This window comes from Triturus cristatus, chromosome 1_2, assembly GCF_964204655.1.
Source record: "Triturus cristatus chromosome 1_2, aTriCri1.1, whole genome shotgun sequence".
NCBI classification, from domain to species: Eukaryota; Metazoa; Chordata; class Amphibia; order Caudata; family Salamandridae; genus Triturus; species Triturus cristatus.
Window position 1 is genome coordinate 339694790 of NC_140580.1, and position 18272 is coordinate 339713061.

Below are 18272 nucleotides of genomic sequence, written 5' to 3' on the forward strand. Positions count from 1 at the left end.
TTCCCCATTAAACCAATCATGGCTAGTCAGGGGGTGCGAAGCTAAGTGATACAGGTTAGGGTTGGCCAATCCCAAACCGCCTGTCATAGAGGCACCTGCTGGCAGTGGGTGAATTCAAAGTGAGCCCTAGAACCATGCCATGGAAAAGAGATCGCAATCCTATCCAGGGTCCAGAACTATTTCCGTGGTATGGGGGGTGGCAAGCTTTGAAATATGTAAAGAAAACATGGTTGAATCATCATTTTATATAGGGCGCAAAGTCCAATTGCCATTTAACTAAGTCGACTTTGGCTTTGTGGGAGAGGGGCTCTATCGTGAGAGACTTAGCTGATTCTGGGTGCAGTGCAACCCAGACGCCCAGGTATTTGAAGCTCAGACAGCAGATGGGTATTGCATCCTGCTAGTCAAAGTAAAAGTTGGAGACAGCGCCCCACTCCGTGAGGGGTTCACCATGTAAAGCAGGACTAGGTCCTTGTACAAGGCTTTGCGATCTTCATGATCATCGCTCCATTTCCATCTGTAGGTCTGCGCATCTACTCGGATGAGTTGTGACAGAGGTTCAATCGCGAGCTCGAAAAGGAGTGGGGAAAGGGGACATCCCTGCCTGGCTCTCCTGCCTATGGGGAACGCGTGGGATAGGATTCCGTTAATTTGAACCATCGCCATTGGATTAAAGTATAGTACTTGGACCATGCCACTAAAGCCGGGCCCAAACCCGGCTCATGCCAACACCAGCCTGAGGTAGTCCCAGTCCACTGTGTCAAACATCTTTTCAAAATCAATAAAAAGCAAACCCAAATTTGGGATAAGAGATGACTGTGGGCCAGGGCCATGTGCAGCTGCCTAAGGCAATGCAGCAGGTGGTATGAAACCAAACTGGTCGGGTTGTATCAGTGTGGGAAGGACCTGCTTGAGTCGGGCAGCCAGTAGGGTCGCAAAGATCTTAACTTCTCCATTGCATCTGCTTCTTCAACCTAGAAGGGTTAGTCTAGGGCCCTAGAGAGGCAAGGGAGGGCAACATTGGTGTGGATGAGCGGAGAAGGCTGTCTCTCTTCTGGATGGGGCATTGTATAAGTGATAGTAGTAATGGGCAAACACCTTGTAATCACAGGGAGAGATTGGAAGGAAATAGTGTTCATCGATTATCTCCCGCACAATCCTATTCAAGGGATGAGAGGCCAGCTAGTATAGCAGCTTCCTGTTTTATGCCCCCCCCCCCCCCCCCACCCACCTGTATATCCTGGCCATTGTGGCATGCCATAGATGTTTGGGTATTACTGTCAAACTCTGAGAAGGCTTTAGATCTCTTTGGCTTTAGCTGCAGGAGGGGTGTAAACACTGACCAGGTTGATTGTTTGGCCTTCAAGCGCCCCTGTGAGTGTGAGGAAGAGGCCCTGCGGATCACAGATATCCTGGGAGACCGTGAGAGGAAAGGAACGCAGAAGCAGGAGGCCACCTGTCGGGAACCACCGGAATATCCTACATTGAGTGTCAAAAACCTCAGTAATTTGTATACACTTGCATAAAGTATTTTATTATCTCATTATGTTTATCACATTTTTCGTGTTCGGTAATCATACTTTTTAAAACGTATATCACGTTTTTCATAGATTGACTCAATCCCAATGCATTTCGGGACACAGCCCTTCGTCAGGGTGCATTTTCCTATAAGTAAATGGAAAAGCATGTATTCAAAGATCCAAGATTGAAGTTTCAGAATAAAATGAAAAGTGAAGATCACACTGCCCAGAGTTCAAAAACTCAGAACGTGTGCATGTTGGATAATGGTAAATAACCGAGAACGACTGCGGAGTCTCTTACCATTCCATTACGATCCTACTGGATCAATGAGTCCCCGCAGTGGTATGCATGTCGATTGATTTCACAGCCGTATTAAGGACGTGATGGGAGAATGAAAAAGGAAGTGGAAGAGAAAATAGGACTAAAGGGGAAGCTCTAGTCTGATGTAGACAACCGTGCCTGTCATCTTAAAAGGTCAAAAAATAAAAGTACTAGATGTCATGTAGTCGCTTTTCATTTGTAATGCAACATGCTTGGACTATTAAAGTGTGATTAAATAAAATACTCTGTGGTGAAGTGGTATATACCTGGTGAAGAAATACAGAATGTAAATCATGCTCACATGTAAACGCCCATGTCAACCATCTTAAGAAGGCAAACTATGTTCTAAAAAATTAACTAATCAAATTAGTTTCTGGCTTCTTTCCGGTTCCGGGTTGTCGTGCGGAGAGAGGAGAGACTGCGGCAATGGCGGTGCATCGAGCAGTTTTCAGTTTGAGCCTTCAAAGGACGTCGGTAAAGGGGCGTTGGAGCGGAGCGAAGTCCCGGTCCCCCTTTTGCCGGTTCTCATTTGGTCCTCATTTGGTTAACGGTCAGCGGGCGCCACGGTCCATAGCGGCGGCGGCACTGGCGGTGTGGGAGGCAGTAGAAGGTAGCTCCTTGACCGCACCTGACACGGGCTGGAAATCTGCTCAGAAACTGCAAACGCGGTAAGTGCGGCCGCCTTCAACGGGGATCTACAGTGAGACCGCAGTGAGCCAAAACGGTTCTAGAGCACCGTTTCCACCTCTGCCGAACAGCAGCTAATTTGCCAAATTGACTGATACCTGATACTTGTTCTACAAAGGCAAGCATGGCCGCCATTGGAGGGCGGCTGTAGTGAATGATTGCCATTGGTTGGATCAGATCGGGCGCAGCCTGCATCCATGCCAAGTGTGCCCACTTGCCCCGCTCCCCTAACTTGTTAATTTCATCTGCTTTTACCTCCTGTCATCTGCCAATTGCCTCTTGCTATCCGTAACTACTATTGGGGGTGTGCCTCATACTACTCTGCATCATCTTACTACCACTCCTTAGCCTCCTTCGCCCCTAAATCTGCCACTAAAGTGACATATGAGGACCAGGCGTTGGCACTGCGTATTGGCGTTGGAAATCTGGTTAAAAGGCAAAATCCTTTGTCAACTGGGAGCCAGCCTTGGGCTCTCTGGAGGATCTCATTTCTGGTAGCAGCAGCAGCAAAGGGATTGTCCTATTACATTTCTGCTTAATTTATGATTCAATATTATTATTGGGACACGTCAAACCACGTTTTATTTTGTAAATTGTGCCTTAGGTGTGCCCCACAAGCTTGTTTTGTTAAGGAGGACGGGAAAGGAGCGGCCACCTTTGCCTCCCACTAATAGGAAGAAAAAAATACAACAATCAACAGACCTGAACAAACTAAAACTCAAACAAATAGGTGAAATCCAGTCCCCCAAATCATCTACGGTCAATATATTTAGGAAACCGGGCAAGTCTTCAACAAAATTTGATTTCATGAAAGATCCAACTGGAGCCATGCTAACGTTATTAAATAACTCATGCCAACTCCAAACCCCAATTAAGCCAATGGGTGTGTCAAGTATAACATCCCTTAACCAAGGAGTAAAGGAACTCGGTCAGAATGAGCTAGAGGTGGAGGAGGAGGCAGAGCTAAGGTCAAATTCAACAGAAGAATTAGGCAACCATTGGGGCCACATAATGTACCTAGAGCTGCTAACTATTCCCCTAACTGCACATACACAACAGGAAGTCCCAAACTACACGGGCAGTGGACTGGAGATATTCAATAACTACTAACAACAGGGCTGCTGATGCCAATTGAAGTGCAAGTAAACGTAAGAAAAGCTAATGGTGTAGAGGACCCAATTAATTTGGCTTAAACAAACCAAACAAATCAACTCCAGCAAGAATCTACAAAAGAAGGGGTTGACTGGGCTAAAAATACAAGCGATGATAAAATCCTCCCCAATTATCTGCAATCAGATCTTAATCTGACTACAACAAATATTGCTCAAAAGTTGGAACATGAGAATTCTAAACAAAATAATGGGTCTCAAAATAATATGAAACAAAAAAATATGGAGGAATATAATAGTAAACCAGAAATCTTGCAGCGTTGGAGTACCCCCTATCAAAAGGATGAACGGAGTAACAGGCTACAATTCACTAGCCTACGAGAAAAGGGGCACGATGAGCAAAGCGCCATAAATGAAGCCTATAAAGAACAGTCATTTCTAATTGAGAAAAACCAAAGCCAGGGGACACGAGACACAGGAAAATGGAGTTTGGGGTCAATTTGGGATCTATTTTTTAGAACCTCACAACTAACTCTGGAAGCTATGGCATCCTCTGTAGCGGGTATTGACCAGAAGATAGCAACACTAAACAATCTAATAATAAGGGCACAAACTCAACCAATATCTTCGTATACTGAGTGTACTTGTGCCCCATTAATTAACAAACTAGCCACTGTTCCTGATGTTTTAAAATCAATAATTGATTATGTGAAAGGAAAATTAGTGAACGTTGGAAATCAAGCCAGCAAGAGTGATTGCTTACCCAAAGATATGATTAACAATAATGATAAAATTGAAGTCAAAGAAAATTCAAAAGATTCAACAGCTGACAAAACGAATGATCAAGCAGTGGAAATTCCATGTTCACCACAATTAACAGCTTTAGAGGGATCACCAGAAGTTCAGTTATCCAAAAGACAGAGGAAAAAACAACGGAAAGCCAGAAAAAAATCTCTAAAGTAATAAAAAATGTAATTACCTTGGAAGTAGAGAGAACAAGTTACGGAAATAATCATGTACAAACATTAAACCAGGATCAAGATGTCAAAGAAACATTACCAGCAAAACTCTTCTATCCCTTATTCAATAAAAAACTGTTAGAAGTACATGCAGTCACAATAAACAAAGTCATTAATGAGCCAATAGATAACATAAAACAGGTAGATAAGGAACAAAATCAGCTTTTACTTACCTGTTTACAAGAAATGTCCCAGAGTAGTATCCAGGTATACTACTCTAAGGAAGAAAAGTAATCTCAAAAGTAACTTACCTGTAATTTTACTGAAAAGCCCATTCAAGTCTATTTACTGTATTTACAAAGTATTGCATTTGTCTGAAACCATACTGTATATCACCACAAAGTGCATATACTATTACAAATCCAAACTGTATTACAACTGTATATTTACTGCAAAGTACTTATCACTTACCTGTGCCAGGCTTGCTTGGTTCAAGAAAAGAAAATAACTAAAATAATATTTTTATACAAAAACAATTGGTCTGAAGTTTAGTCTGAGTGTGTGAATTCATTTGCTGACTGTGTGTACAACACATGCTTAACACTGTCCTCTGATACTGCCTTACTGCTCGACCACACTACCAAATGGAGAGTGAGGTGCTATCTAACTTTACCTCTGCCTACCTTTGGGGTTCCACTGGACTCTGTGCACACTATACCTCACTTTGGTATAGTATATACAGAGCCAGCTTCCTACAACTCCCTCCTCACTTCCACAACAGGAGCTGTCTGGGGGGCACCTCCGCAGGGCTCCTCATGCGGAGCGGCCTCCTCTCTGTTGCGTCGGTCTGTGGTCCGCGGCCAAGAGGGTGGCACTGCGAGGCGCCATGTCGTCTCGGGACACCTCAGCAGTTGTGTCCCTCCACAAGAGACACCTGAACTACAGGAGAGGTTTCAATGACAATTATTTATACATATTGAAAGGGGTCGATGCGAAGCTCAGTTAGTGAGCGTCCGCCATGTTGACTGTCCAAACCACGCCCCACAGATTGCTTTATTTAAAAGCAACCACAGTCAGGGTGGTTTGCTGACCTTATCCCTGTGATTTTAGAGATTCCCAATGGGTCGCAAACCAAGACCTACTTCATGAATATTCATGAAGTGGATCTATTTGCGGCCGTCTGGGAATTGCAAAATGTGTAAAACACACATTTGTACATTGCTTTCTCCTGCTGTGCAATAACCAATCTAAGATGAGTCTGTGCCGATGCGCATGCTCCACTAATGCGGGTGTTTTGTAATTACTAGGAGGAACTTGGTGTCTTATAATTTCGTTTTATCTCATCTGCGGCTTCCTTCCACTAGTCCATCGTTAACATCAACACATTTCACATTAAGTGGAATCTGTAGAAGTTGCAGAGTAGAGTGTGGCGCAGGTGTAGTTGTGAGTTGTCGGTAGGATCATTTGCACAGGCACACTTTTCATTTGAAGGATGGCAAAGTGCGACAATAACAAGTGTTTTGCAGCGTTAATGTTTTCTGAATTCACATACTGTGCCTTATTCTGCCATCTAGTGGTTAGGTCCAGTATTCTTTAATTGGATTTTTTTTATTATTAATGGGCAGCATCACCCATTTGATGTACTAGATCTTTCTTCTGCCATGTTGCACGCCTTCCCCAGAAGCCCGGTTGTTTCATCACTATCTTCAAAATCCGATTTCCACTATTAGGTCTGGCAACAATGCCGCCTACTGGCACGCAGGGGTACTGCTCACTAAACAATTTCCGGATCCAGTCTGACACCTCAGGATAATTCTTAGGTGAGGAATATGTTAGATAGTCTCTACCAGATAAGGCGCTACCTAAGGTAAGTAACTTGTTGTTCAGCATCAGTTTATTCTGTCTCTTCTCATGAGGCTATTACTTTTGAGGAAACTGATCCTTTGCCAGCTCCAAGATATATAATTCCAGCTGAGGATCTTGCTCCAGATTCACTAGACCCACTGTACCATCTTCCAAGGCCTACCATGTTTCCAGCCCCTCTGACGCCACTGTGTCCTGTACCACAAGTCCCTATTAAGGTACCAAAAGCTACATCCATATCACCTGAACCTTCTTGACCTGGTTATCACACCAGCTCCACAGGAATCACCTAGACATACTCTTGACAGGTGGATCTCTATCTTTCTCTCCTACAATTACTTGGTTTCATTCTACAGACTCCTTTACCTCTTACACACTGATGTCTCCTGCTGCAACACCAGTCAGAACATCTCCGGTGGATGGTATATTAACCTACCAGGACATTATAATAAGAGTGGCTACAAAACTCAACACACAAATGGGAGTTTTATCATGAAGATATTATAACCCAGAACCTCACCAAGACCATTTCTTGCTTCGGCCGAAAGCTTTGCAGAATTAGCTAGAGAAAGACATCTAGCAACAGCTATGGGGCATTCAACTATGACTAAACTTTTCAAAAAATATACACCATCGGATCATGACCCAATCTACCTCAAATAGGAACCCGAACTGGATTTGGTCATTGTATAAACCGTCAGAAAAACACATCAGTTCCAGCAGAAACCGAAAGTAAGAAGTTAGATATGATGGGCAGGAAGACCTGTAGTTCGGCAGCAGTAGCTTTCAAAACATCTTGTATCTCAGCGCTGCTAGGCAGGTACGATAGAGCTTCATGGAAGCATTACTTGCCTTCGTAAATGATCTTCCCAAGGAGAGAAAATTGGATTTTTAGGAAATTGTCCAGGAGGGTCAAACAGTTTCCAACCAGTCTTAGTGCCACCATAAATTCCTGCAGATTTAGCAGTAACTTCATGCTGCCATAGAATATTGCTTCGTCTAGCCTATTGGTTTAGGCTAACCACTTTAAAGCCAGAAGAACAATTGAAAATGATGAACTTATACTCCATAGGGTCTATGTTACGGGGCCGAGGCTGATGCGTATGGGCTATGCTGTGGACGGGTTGTGTAAGCGTGGGTGTGGTTCTTTGGGGACCTTTCTCCATATTCTGTGGGAATGCCCGGAGGTGGTGCGATTCTGGCGTGGTGTGCATGAGGTTTTGCAGGTAGTTACGCATGTGCCGCTGTTGCCTGAGGCGAGGAGATGTCTTTTGAATGTATGGGAGCCAACCGACTACTCAGTGCCGCAGACGTGGTGGGCGACTCTGGGATATATGGTGGCCAAACATGACATTGCGCAACTGTGGGGTTCCCAGAGGTCGCCGACTGTCTCGGCGTGGAAGGACAACATGGATTGGTGTATGTTTTCGGGAAAAGGTGGTGTATGTTGCGAGAGGTAAGCCTGGGACATGGGTGAAAGTATGGGGCCCCTGGAACGCTTACCGTGGGGGAATCTGTACCCCGCCGCTACTGCCTGATCCGTCACCGGCCCCGTCTCCTTAGCCTGTTTGTCTTCCCGGTTCTGGGCAATGAGTTTACTTAGTCCCCGTCCTGACCTATTCCCCCCCTCGATATTCCTATGAATCGGTGGGGTCCCCCCCCTAGGGGAGCACATGCTGTTGTTTCCGACTGTGGGTTGCCTTGTGGACTTGTTTTTTGTTGTTATTTATATAAAAATGAAACCGTCGTGTGGGGTCCGGATGGTGTGGCGCCAACGCCTCTTTCAACTCCTGTGAATTCCCTTTTGCCGCAGCGTGCGTTCTATTGTCTGTATTACATGCTCCTTCTGTTTGCTAGCGGCCGGCCTGAAGGTTGTAGGCCCATCTTTGTAAATTTTTGGATTCTGTAATAAACGGTTTAAAAAAAAAAAAAAAAGAAAATGATGAACTTACTGTTAACCAGTGCATTCCTATTTGGTCTTCACAAAGATGAGGAAATTAAACATATAAAGAAAGAATCATAAACCTTAAAAGTTGTTAGTTTGGGAAAAAGAGATATTTTTGATCTCAATTAAAAAAAAACCCGGAATACCAGATACCAACTGAGAGGTCAAGTCCCTCAGTGGTCCACTAACACTCAATCTTAGCCATCAATAACAATGGGTTCTTGGTGCTGGTGGAGATGGCACAAGGTAGAGTAATAAAACTGCGTCTTCAACAGGACCTGTTAACTATGAAAGGAGCTCAAATATAACCAGCATTGGCATAGCCAATAGGTCTCGCCTTTGGGACCTTGTAAGTGTTTAGCCATGCAACAGTTGTTGTTGCACCAAAGAAATTGTGCTGCATAAATAAATACTTATAAGGTCCCAAAAGCGAGACCTATTGGCTATGGCAATGCTTGTTCTTTGTAAAGAAATAGATGCTCGTTTCTATTTCTTTACTTTTGCTATAATCGCGGCACCGGCGCTTTATTTTTAACATTAAAAGTAAAGCGCCGGAGCCGCGATTATACCAAAGGTAAAGAAATAGAAACAAGCATCTATTTCTTTACTTTTGCTATAATCGCGGCACTGGGGCTTTATTTTTAACAGTAAAAGTAAAGCGCCGGAGCCGCGATTATACCAAAGGTAAAGAAATAGAAACAAGCATCTATTTCTTTACTTTCGCTATATTCGCGGCACCGGCGCTTTATTTTTAACACTAAAAGTAAAGCGGCGGTGCCCGATTATAGCAAAAACGCCTTCATGAAGTACAGTACCCGTGACGGAGACATATGGCGGTTGCGCGCAGACTTTAGGCCAGCGGCTGCAGCACTTTGAAAATCCCCTTACAAAAATTCAAGAAACAGCGCATGCGCTGTTCTAGGCTCGACCTAAAAACCAGCAACCCTGAACTTAGCAGCATGGTTCCTGAAGACTAGAGTATGGCCACCTACACCTACCACACTGGATTGTGGAGGTTCTCAATGAGGACAAAAGAGGAAGCACAAGAAGATTCTATACCACAAAACAAAACAGATTTACACTTTTGGGAAAGAAACATGGGGTCCAGAGGAGATCACAGTAGTCAATACCTCAAACGTCTCCTAGACAAAGGCCTATCATTCAACTCTCCAAAACAGCAACTCAAAGCCGTAGTCATCTACACTAGAGGAATCACAGGCACCAGTTTCTTAAAAGTACCAGTCCTCAAAGAGTCCCTGGAAGGGGCAAAGAGAATAGCCCTCCGAGAACAGTACCTGCACCGCTATGGAACCTAAACCTGAGTCTAACCCAACTCATGACTAGCTCATTCGAGTCCATGTCAATACTCAAAGAAGATGTCAAGCACTTAACCCTCAAGACAGCCTTCTTAATCGCTCTCATTATTGTTGCAAAGAGTTACTGAGTTGCAAGCACTAACAACATAGGAACCCTGCTTGCAAGTGCACAACAACAGGGTGGTTATGAGGACAAACACACTCTGTCAACCAAACATAGCAGTTGCCAGCCTTCTTCCAAGTCCCAAAGACACAAGCCGAAAAGGTCTTACTCACACTACTTACAAAAAACAAGGGACATCAGGAAAACAAGCCAGTTATTTATCTCATCTGCACCAACCAACAAGGGCGCACCAGTCACCAAGGGAACCTTCGCAGGGTGGATAGTAAAAACTATCCAGGCATGTTACAAGCCGGCTGGCGTACCATTATCACAGAGATCAAGAGCCCACTCCACGAGGGAAAGAAAAAAGGGCCACACTGGCATTTATATCCAGCGAATCCATTAAAGATAGATGGTGGGCACATAGTCTTCCATATATACAAAACATTACTGCATGGACATCCAAGCAAACAAGGAGGCACAGGTGTGACAGAAAGTACTAAAACAGATGTTCGCATCTTCACTCATTTCAGCCCAGCTTACTGAGAGAGGACAATACTGCTACGTAATCAATGCACAGCATGTAAATCCAAAAAAGATTAGCACTGCAAATTGAAATGGTTACATACCTGAAGTAGTAGTTTTGCAGCTTGAAGTATTTTCTGGATTCACATGCGACTCACCCACCTTCCCGGAAATGAGGAGGAATTGAAAACAAGAAGAGACAGGACAGGAGTAATGGAAAATACAGGGAAGCCACAAGGAAAGTGTTGGCGAGAAGCAAGAGAAAAAAGAATCTGAAGAGGGCAACCAAACAAACGGGTTTCAGGAGTAGGTGTCTGATATCACAAAAGAAAGGACTAGTACAGCAAAAGGTCAACACCACCCAGCAAAAAAATAGACTAACAAGAATTCCGGACCCAACTACTAGATGGCTGGATAATGCACAGCATGTGAATCCAGAAAAATTCTTCAAGCTGCAAAATTAATCCTACAGGTAAGGAAGCATTTTGTTTCAAGGCCAGATATATGCATTTGTATAATGTGGTGCTTCTAAAGTGTAAACATAACTGGGAAGCAGTGAGGACTCTGTTATACTGGGAGAGGCTCCACGGTTGTATAGAAGTGGGTAGAAGGCTTTTCACATAAATGCTATAGGACAAGTGAAGCTAGAAGGTTTGTGTGGACAGCGAGTGATCTTTTTTGTGAAGTTTCATAACCGAAGCATAACCAGTATGCATGTAAGTATTGTGTTTTTCTCCATCTCAGTGCCTCAAGCAGATGCATCACAAATGAAGGTACTTCCAGCTGATGCTGCTTCCTATGGGTGCATTTATGTTACAGTGATACTTTGTGATGTTCAAGGCTTTATAGCCCTCTCCTATTAATGTGTTTGTATGAGGCCCTCTAACTCCTAAAATAGTTTGTTTACATAATGATTTTTTGCATGTCTGTCACACTAGTGATTTGAGCTTTTGTGACTTGAAAATCCCTCTGTTCTGATGAAGTAACATCATACTACTCTTTCTTCAATAGACGCACAAGACATCAAAATCAGCTGTTGGGTCCGAAAAAAGGCACAAAAAAGGTGGTGACTCCTTAGTTGATGGGGTAAGCATTATGAAATATACTGAACCAAGCTAAATTGGAAATGAAACACATTTTAAACAATTCAAGTGATTTTAAAACTGACTCATGCTCTATGCTGTCTGCGAAAGCAGGTTCTAAATACTGGAATATGCGTGCCTCAGTTTAACAGAACTCAAACTCACTGCAGGTGTGCTGCCTGCAACAGCATCTTCAAGGTCATATATCTTATGTTTAATCTAGGAGGCGCTGCACTACACAAGGCATATAATAGAACACATGCAGAATAATTTTAGATCGGTCTCTGAAGAGAATCGGTTTTACAAACTGCCTCCGTGTATGTTCGAAATTTTTCATTGTATCAATTAACAAAAATTGTCACAAAAAGTTTCCTATAAAATATCCTCAATACTTGCTTACTACAGTTACCATTATTTACTGCTTTACAAATTTGATGTACTGCATCCGCTAAAACAAATCCTGGAATGCAGGTCATAAATAATAAAGACACTAAAACCCATAGATCAATTGTGAAAAGAGAAGAAAAGAGAAAGAAAAGAAAAGGTACGCACATTAAAAAAACCACAAAAAAAAAACCAGGGACTTTCCCCTGTGTGCAAACTTCACAAATCAGGCAAAGTCATTTAAAATTTCCAGATAAAAAGGCATTCAAGGCAGACCGATTTTGGAACAGAAGTTTCAATAAAAATGCAGAATACATAAATCAAGTGATAACATGCAAATCAGAGTGTAGACATACCCAATGAGCAGCACTGAAGTTCTAAAGTGCAATGTGCATTACTTAAACGTTGTTTAACTTTGTGTGCAAATTTGGCGAACCTAGCCAGTTCCATCGGAATCTCCAGGCTAAACAAAAGTTTCATAGCATTATTGCAAGTACTCGTCCCATATTTTAAAAGCAATGGTCTCAGTAAAGTGCGACGTGAATGTATCCAGCAATGGCATATGCAGACCAAGTGAACCATGGATTCCTCATGCTGATGACATAATCTGCAAGTGGTGATCGCCTCTAAGGATTTCCAGCGCATGTTAATATCTATTATCGGCAAGGCCATAAGCCTCACTGTTAACATTTGCTTTAAAATGATCTTATTTAACGCAGCATCGAGATATGGCTGCCTTAGCCGAACTTCATAAGAGCTTGCAAGTATCCCAATGTTGTCCTCTGTGTATTTTTTCTACAGTTTCAGAATGGCTGGGCAGTGCTAATTTCATCAAATATATTTATAACTACAGTTATATGTTTAACCGTTTATTTACGGATTCATATATATCAAGAACTACACCCAGAACATGAGTGTCGAGCTTCTCACACCTTGCTTAAAATTCAATGGACCAATGACCAGCTATATTGATAGTATTTTCTGGGCTGGTTATTCTGCTAGCACGTTGCTGTTGCTTGAGGCACGATTCTTCATTATGCTGGCTTGCTGCTGTGTGTCAGGTAGAGGCCAGTTTTGCTCTGGTAGTGAAAACTGCAGTTCTTTCTCGAGGCAGGATGGTTTTATTCCTTTGTAGAAATATCACGATAAGCAATGCATTGAGACTTTTCAGAAATCTAGGTATATCTGATTTCAGTCAGAATTGTTAAAATGGCATTGCTCAATATTGTTTGCACAAACTATTAATCCTTCATCTTGCCTTCATCATAAGGATAAGCTGTAGAGTCATGGTGGTGACTGTAGTTCTGTACTCCCGCCTTGCTTTCTTAAGTTTCTGGAGAAAGCAGGCAAGGGCACATTTGGAAATGGACTTTGTGGCTGATGAAGGGACTTTAAAGGATTAGTTGCCATCTAGTGTGATCCAATCTGGGATTTTTTGGAAGAGATTTGGATCGTAGAGTTTGTGTTCGGATGACTAACCTAATGGCAGCGTGTAGGATCTTTTAAAGGAGTTTAGTGTTGATTTTGCCAGCACTGCTAGAAGGGGTTTGCTGTAGTCAACAGCTGTCAATTCTGGAGCTTGGATAGTTAGTCAGTGTAGGTGGATGTTATAGATTTGAATGTGTAAATCTTCAAAAGGAGAACAAACATACAGTTTGAAGCTTTCACTGCTTCAGTTCATGATTAAAGCAGTGAATTATAGTTGTTTAGGTGAACCAGAAGGATGTGTCTTTGCCAAAAATGGCGACGTGGCTCCAGATATTAGACATTGGTGTTGCCAGTTATCACCCACTAAATTCCCAGTGTAATAGTCCGTGATTAATTATTCACTCTTTGATGGTTATTAGTTTAACAGACTTCTCAGTCATCCAGCTGATGGTGTAACTGAGGCACTTGTTAAATTAGTGGCCGGAGATGCTGTGACTCACCTAGCGCTCCCCCAATAGCTGCCTGAAGGTTGAAGGATGTCAGGGAGCTTTAATGGGCCAACTGAGTCATTCCCAAGTCGAGCCTGAGATTTCCATTCCTAGCGGCTGGCAATTGATGAGGAATGGGAGAAATTCATCATTCCGATCCTGGAGGTCAGGATCCTGTCTGTACCTCCCCGGAGTATAGCATCTTTACCATCCTTTAATTGGCTTATTTGCATAATTTTTTATTAAGTGTATCTGTTTTCCAGCTCTCTCCCTCATGTGATTTTTCCTATGTGGCTCCCTCCCTCATATGCTTCCCCCACTGGAAACACCGCCCCTCTTGTACTACCCCCATACAAATATACCAGCCCTCCACGTTGCTCTCATTTGTTTTTACCCATCAACGCCCATTGTGCTCCATACTTTTTTCTTTTTATTGTGCTTCACCGCCAAACGTCCCAGCTACTGTGCTTTGTTGCTCTCTTCCTCATGTGTTTTCCCCGCCAAACACCCCTGCTCTTGCACTATGCTCTGTGTTCTTTCTCTTGTGTACTTACCCCCGCAAAACGCTTGTCACCCGTGCTCTGTCGAGTGCTTCTCCCCACCCTCTTGCACCGTGTTGCTTTCGCTCCCCCATATCCTCGTATTACTTTCTCCCTCGTTTGCTTCTCCTCTACCCAAGCCCCCATGACCCTGCATGTGTTGCTCTCTCCCTCATGTGCTTCCTCCCTGCCAAACAGCCAAACATGCTCCCGCCCCTACTCCATCTTGGTAGCTTCCTCCTGTGCTTCCCCCTGCGAAGCACCCATGACCTCAATCTTGCTCTCTTGCTTGTGTTGCCCCTCACCCCCACAGCACCTCCTTCCCCCACACCTCAAAACATCTCCCTCGCCCTTTTGCGGATACATTACATTATTGGCAAGTGGCATCGGCAAAGCCAAAAAGGTGAGCTACCCTGTTTCAAAGGCAAGCCATATTGGCTTTTCCCATTGTGTTGACTAAGTTGCGCTCATATACGCCCAGCATATGAATCTAGAGGAGTGAGACTTCAACGCATAAAAATGTCAAGTTTATCGATGAATGATTTCTTTCAGATGTTTTAATGTTCTCAAAGTACTTTTTAGAGGAACCTTATTTGAAGCACATTACATTGTGGTGATTTTCTGCAAGCGCTTTTTCATGGTACAACGAATATTTCTGGTTGTTCAGTCTCTGGTTTCAGTTGAGTTGATAGCTCCACACTGTCTTAAGTATGATTGAGACACGTTTGTGAATTCATTGAGGCTTCTAATTGTGGTATTTATTGGCTAGAATATGTATGTTTCCAACTTCTTATTGGTGGTAGTCTGGTGCCTTCGAAACCCTGATTAGTTGTTTGAGCAACTGTCACTCCTATGGTTGAGTGGTCACTAGGTGAATTATTAGGAGAGGTTGATGTATGATTAACTAGAATGTTGTTGGACAAGGGCTGCTTTGGTGAGACGTGGATATGTTGCAATAATTACTTTGCATAGAGGATGTGCAGGGATTGCTTTAGCGCTGGTGGCGTTCGGTTCGACAATCTTTGTTGGCACCCATGATTGACCTATTTCTCCACGGATTCCCTCCTCTACCACCCTCCAATTGCCCCACTTGTCTCTCGATATCCCTTCTCGCATGCATTTAATTTTGTTTATTGAGCTACTCTCACCAATGTAGGGTGTCGGAGCACTTTACATCACACAGGAAGATTATACAGAGACAGTTACTCAAACAAGTACTGGAATTGTTACATAAAACAAGGAGGACTACACTTTGTAGGAGTCATGTCCTACTTGTAGGGGGTGTATTTTAACAGGGCTAGGTCTGGAGAAGCAAAATCTCTACATTTAAAACAAAACACAATGGTTAGAGTTGGCTTTACGAATAAGAATATATTTCTTACTAAAGTAACCCCTTTTAGCAACATTTAGATAATGAAAGGATGGGGTAAAAAGGTAACCTTTTTATGTATACTTTGCAATTGCATGCAGCTTTTTGATGACCGTTCATAGCTCAGTGTGCTATATTAGGATTATAGCTTACGAAATGTAGGTAACAAAAGGATCTCTGTGACAAAAGCGTAACCCACTGAACTATGTACATAAAAAACAATTATGTGATCTGCTGGCTACACGTTTTTTGCAATAGGCACATTAACTCTGCGCTGCTTTGTTATGATTCAAAACTGACCCTAGACAAAACTTGATCTCTATTCAGAAGGTACATTAATCACCAGAGTTATCTTGACATTTTGAATGGTGCCTTAAAATTGCTGGAGACACAAGGAACTCTAGAGTAAGTGCTTCAAAACCCATAAAAGATTTCAAAATGCAGTGCCCCTGAGCTCGGCGCCCAGTACAGTGGCACTGGTTGCACCGTCCTAGAGCCGGCCCTGATCATGTATTTAATGTAATGTGTACCATAGCAATGAAGTGTCGGAGCACGTTACAGAGTCAGATGTTTCATTTTCTGATAGACTTCGAACTGCAGATTCCTCACCTTTTGTATATTACCCAGGCGTCATACTGGACCTGCAACATTTTCAGCTGTAGCTCTGCGCACCGGTAGGTGGCGCCACGTTGCTCTGTACCGAAGCTGATCTAGTTGCATCTCCTGCTCTGTCAGTTCCTTTCTCTTAGGACACCAGATGTGTATCTGGAGCTTCCTCTCGCCTTTTCCAGAGGCATTTTTATCTCAAAATAAAATGTCATTCAGTGTACAAGGAACAGGTCATCCACCAAGACTACAGGGTTTAAACTTTGTAGGGACTTTCACAGGCAAATGTCTGTGACTGATCTCCATCAGGTTTGCCTATGGTACCTGGGGTCAAGCCACAGCTCTAAAGCCTGCGGTGACTGCATCGATGAACCTGAAGGCCATATAGGACTGCAAGGTAAAAATTGCACGTCACCAAGCATCATCAAGATCAGTCCTGGTCCAAAAATCGTTTTTAGTCCCATCCCACCACCACAAGGAATATCCCCTACATTACATTCCTTGTTTAGTGCTGATTATGACGCAGGTGATGAAAATCGGCCAACCTTACCATGAGGAGAATTGGTATGATATGATGACCTCTGAGAGGCCAGTGGCCTAGACACCTCCCTTAATTCTGGTTTTTTTATACCCCTAGGTCTTGCCACTCAAGAGTGCTTCCTTTGCAGTGGTCATGCGGAGGGTGTCTAAAGTTCTCGCATTTCACCTTAGAGGTCAAAGCTACTGTCCTGACCGAAAATTCTCCAACCGAGGCAAACCACCACTGAGCCCCTGCTCCCTTTTAATGAGGCACTCCCAGATACTCTGCAAGGGGCCTGGCCCAAACCTTGCTGTTGCCTCCCAATATATAGCCAAATTGCAAGACACCCACGTTTCCGAACACTCCCCCAGATTAGATAGGGAGTCTAAAAGAGTGGGGACCCTTAGGAAGAGGGTATTTTCTTCCACCAGTTTGGTCTTCAGTTACGTTAATGCCAGTTGCCTGCTGGGCTGCTATTCCCACGCTCTTTGCGATCTGGTGGCTCATTCCTTTCAGGTGTCCCAGAAGACCTCCAGCATGTCCTAACCCAATCTATAGAGGACGGCTGTTATGCAGCCAAGTTCACAATTTGTAGTGGCTTGGATATGGCAGGTTCCATCAGGCAAGTCATTGGCACCAGTGTCTCCATTCGCCACCATGCATGGCTGCAGTCAAAAGATTTTTCAGGTGATGTCTAGTTGTCTCTTATGGGTATGTCCTTTGACTGTACTCACCTCTATGGGCACAAGGATGATTCTACTCTGGAGAGGTTGAAGGAGAGCAGGGCCACAACACGCTCCCTAGGCTTATTTGCCCTGCCTCACCAGCCACATCAGCCCTACCATTCTTTCGCAGTTTCGCCAGAGGTACCCCGTACCTGCAGCTAATTCAGCCTCAGCAAGGTCTCTAGGGCAACGGATGGAGGACCATCTGTCCATCTTATGGCAGGAAGTGCAAGCCCTTGTGGCAAAAGGGGCTACAGAGAAGGTCCTTGGGTCAGAAATAGGTTGTGGTTGTTGCTCCTGTTGCCAAAGAAGAACAAAGGTCTTCATCCAAGTTTAGATCTGTGCCCACTGAACGCCTTCCTCCAGAAGGGCAAATTTGAAATGCTTACACTGGCCCAGGGCTTGTCTGCCTTCACCCCTGAAGACTGGATGGTGATGTTGGATCTGCAGGACACCTTTTTAAATATACCTGTCCTGCAGACCCATCGGAACTAACTGCAGTTTGCGGTGGGTTTTTTCAGTTCACTGTGCTCCCCTTTGGTCTCCAGTGTTCACGAAAGTGATGGCGGTTATAACAGCATACATTTGAAGTTCGGGTGTCCCAGTCCTCACCCGACTGGCTGTTGAAGGAGAGCTCATTCCAGGCAGTCATCAACCATCTTCAGACAACGACAAACTCTCTGTCATCTTTGAGGTTCACTGTCAACGTGCAGATTTTGTGCCTTTCGTCTGGAAAGTAGAGTAAAGGACATTCAGTCTATTATCTCGATGTATTGGCCTTA

General features: G+C 43.7%; 1 protein-coding gene across 9 annotated transcripts in view; it reads left to right on the forward strand.

The window, feature by feature from the left end:
- Positions 1 to 18272, forward strand: part of PHC2 (polyhomeotic homolog 2) — a 556042-nt gene that overhangs the window by 475366 nt on the left and 62404 nt on the right. For all 9 annotated transcript variants that reach the window (XM_085603959.1, XM_085603955.1, XM_085603952.1 and 6 more), the window contains one exon: positions 11361 to 11435. In XM_085603959.1, coding sequence (XP_085460085.1) covers positions 11361 to 11435 — 75 coding nt within the window. The remainder of the gene's footprint in view (positions 1 to 11360; positions 11436 to 18272) is intronic.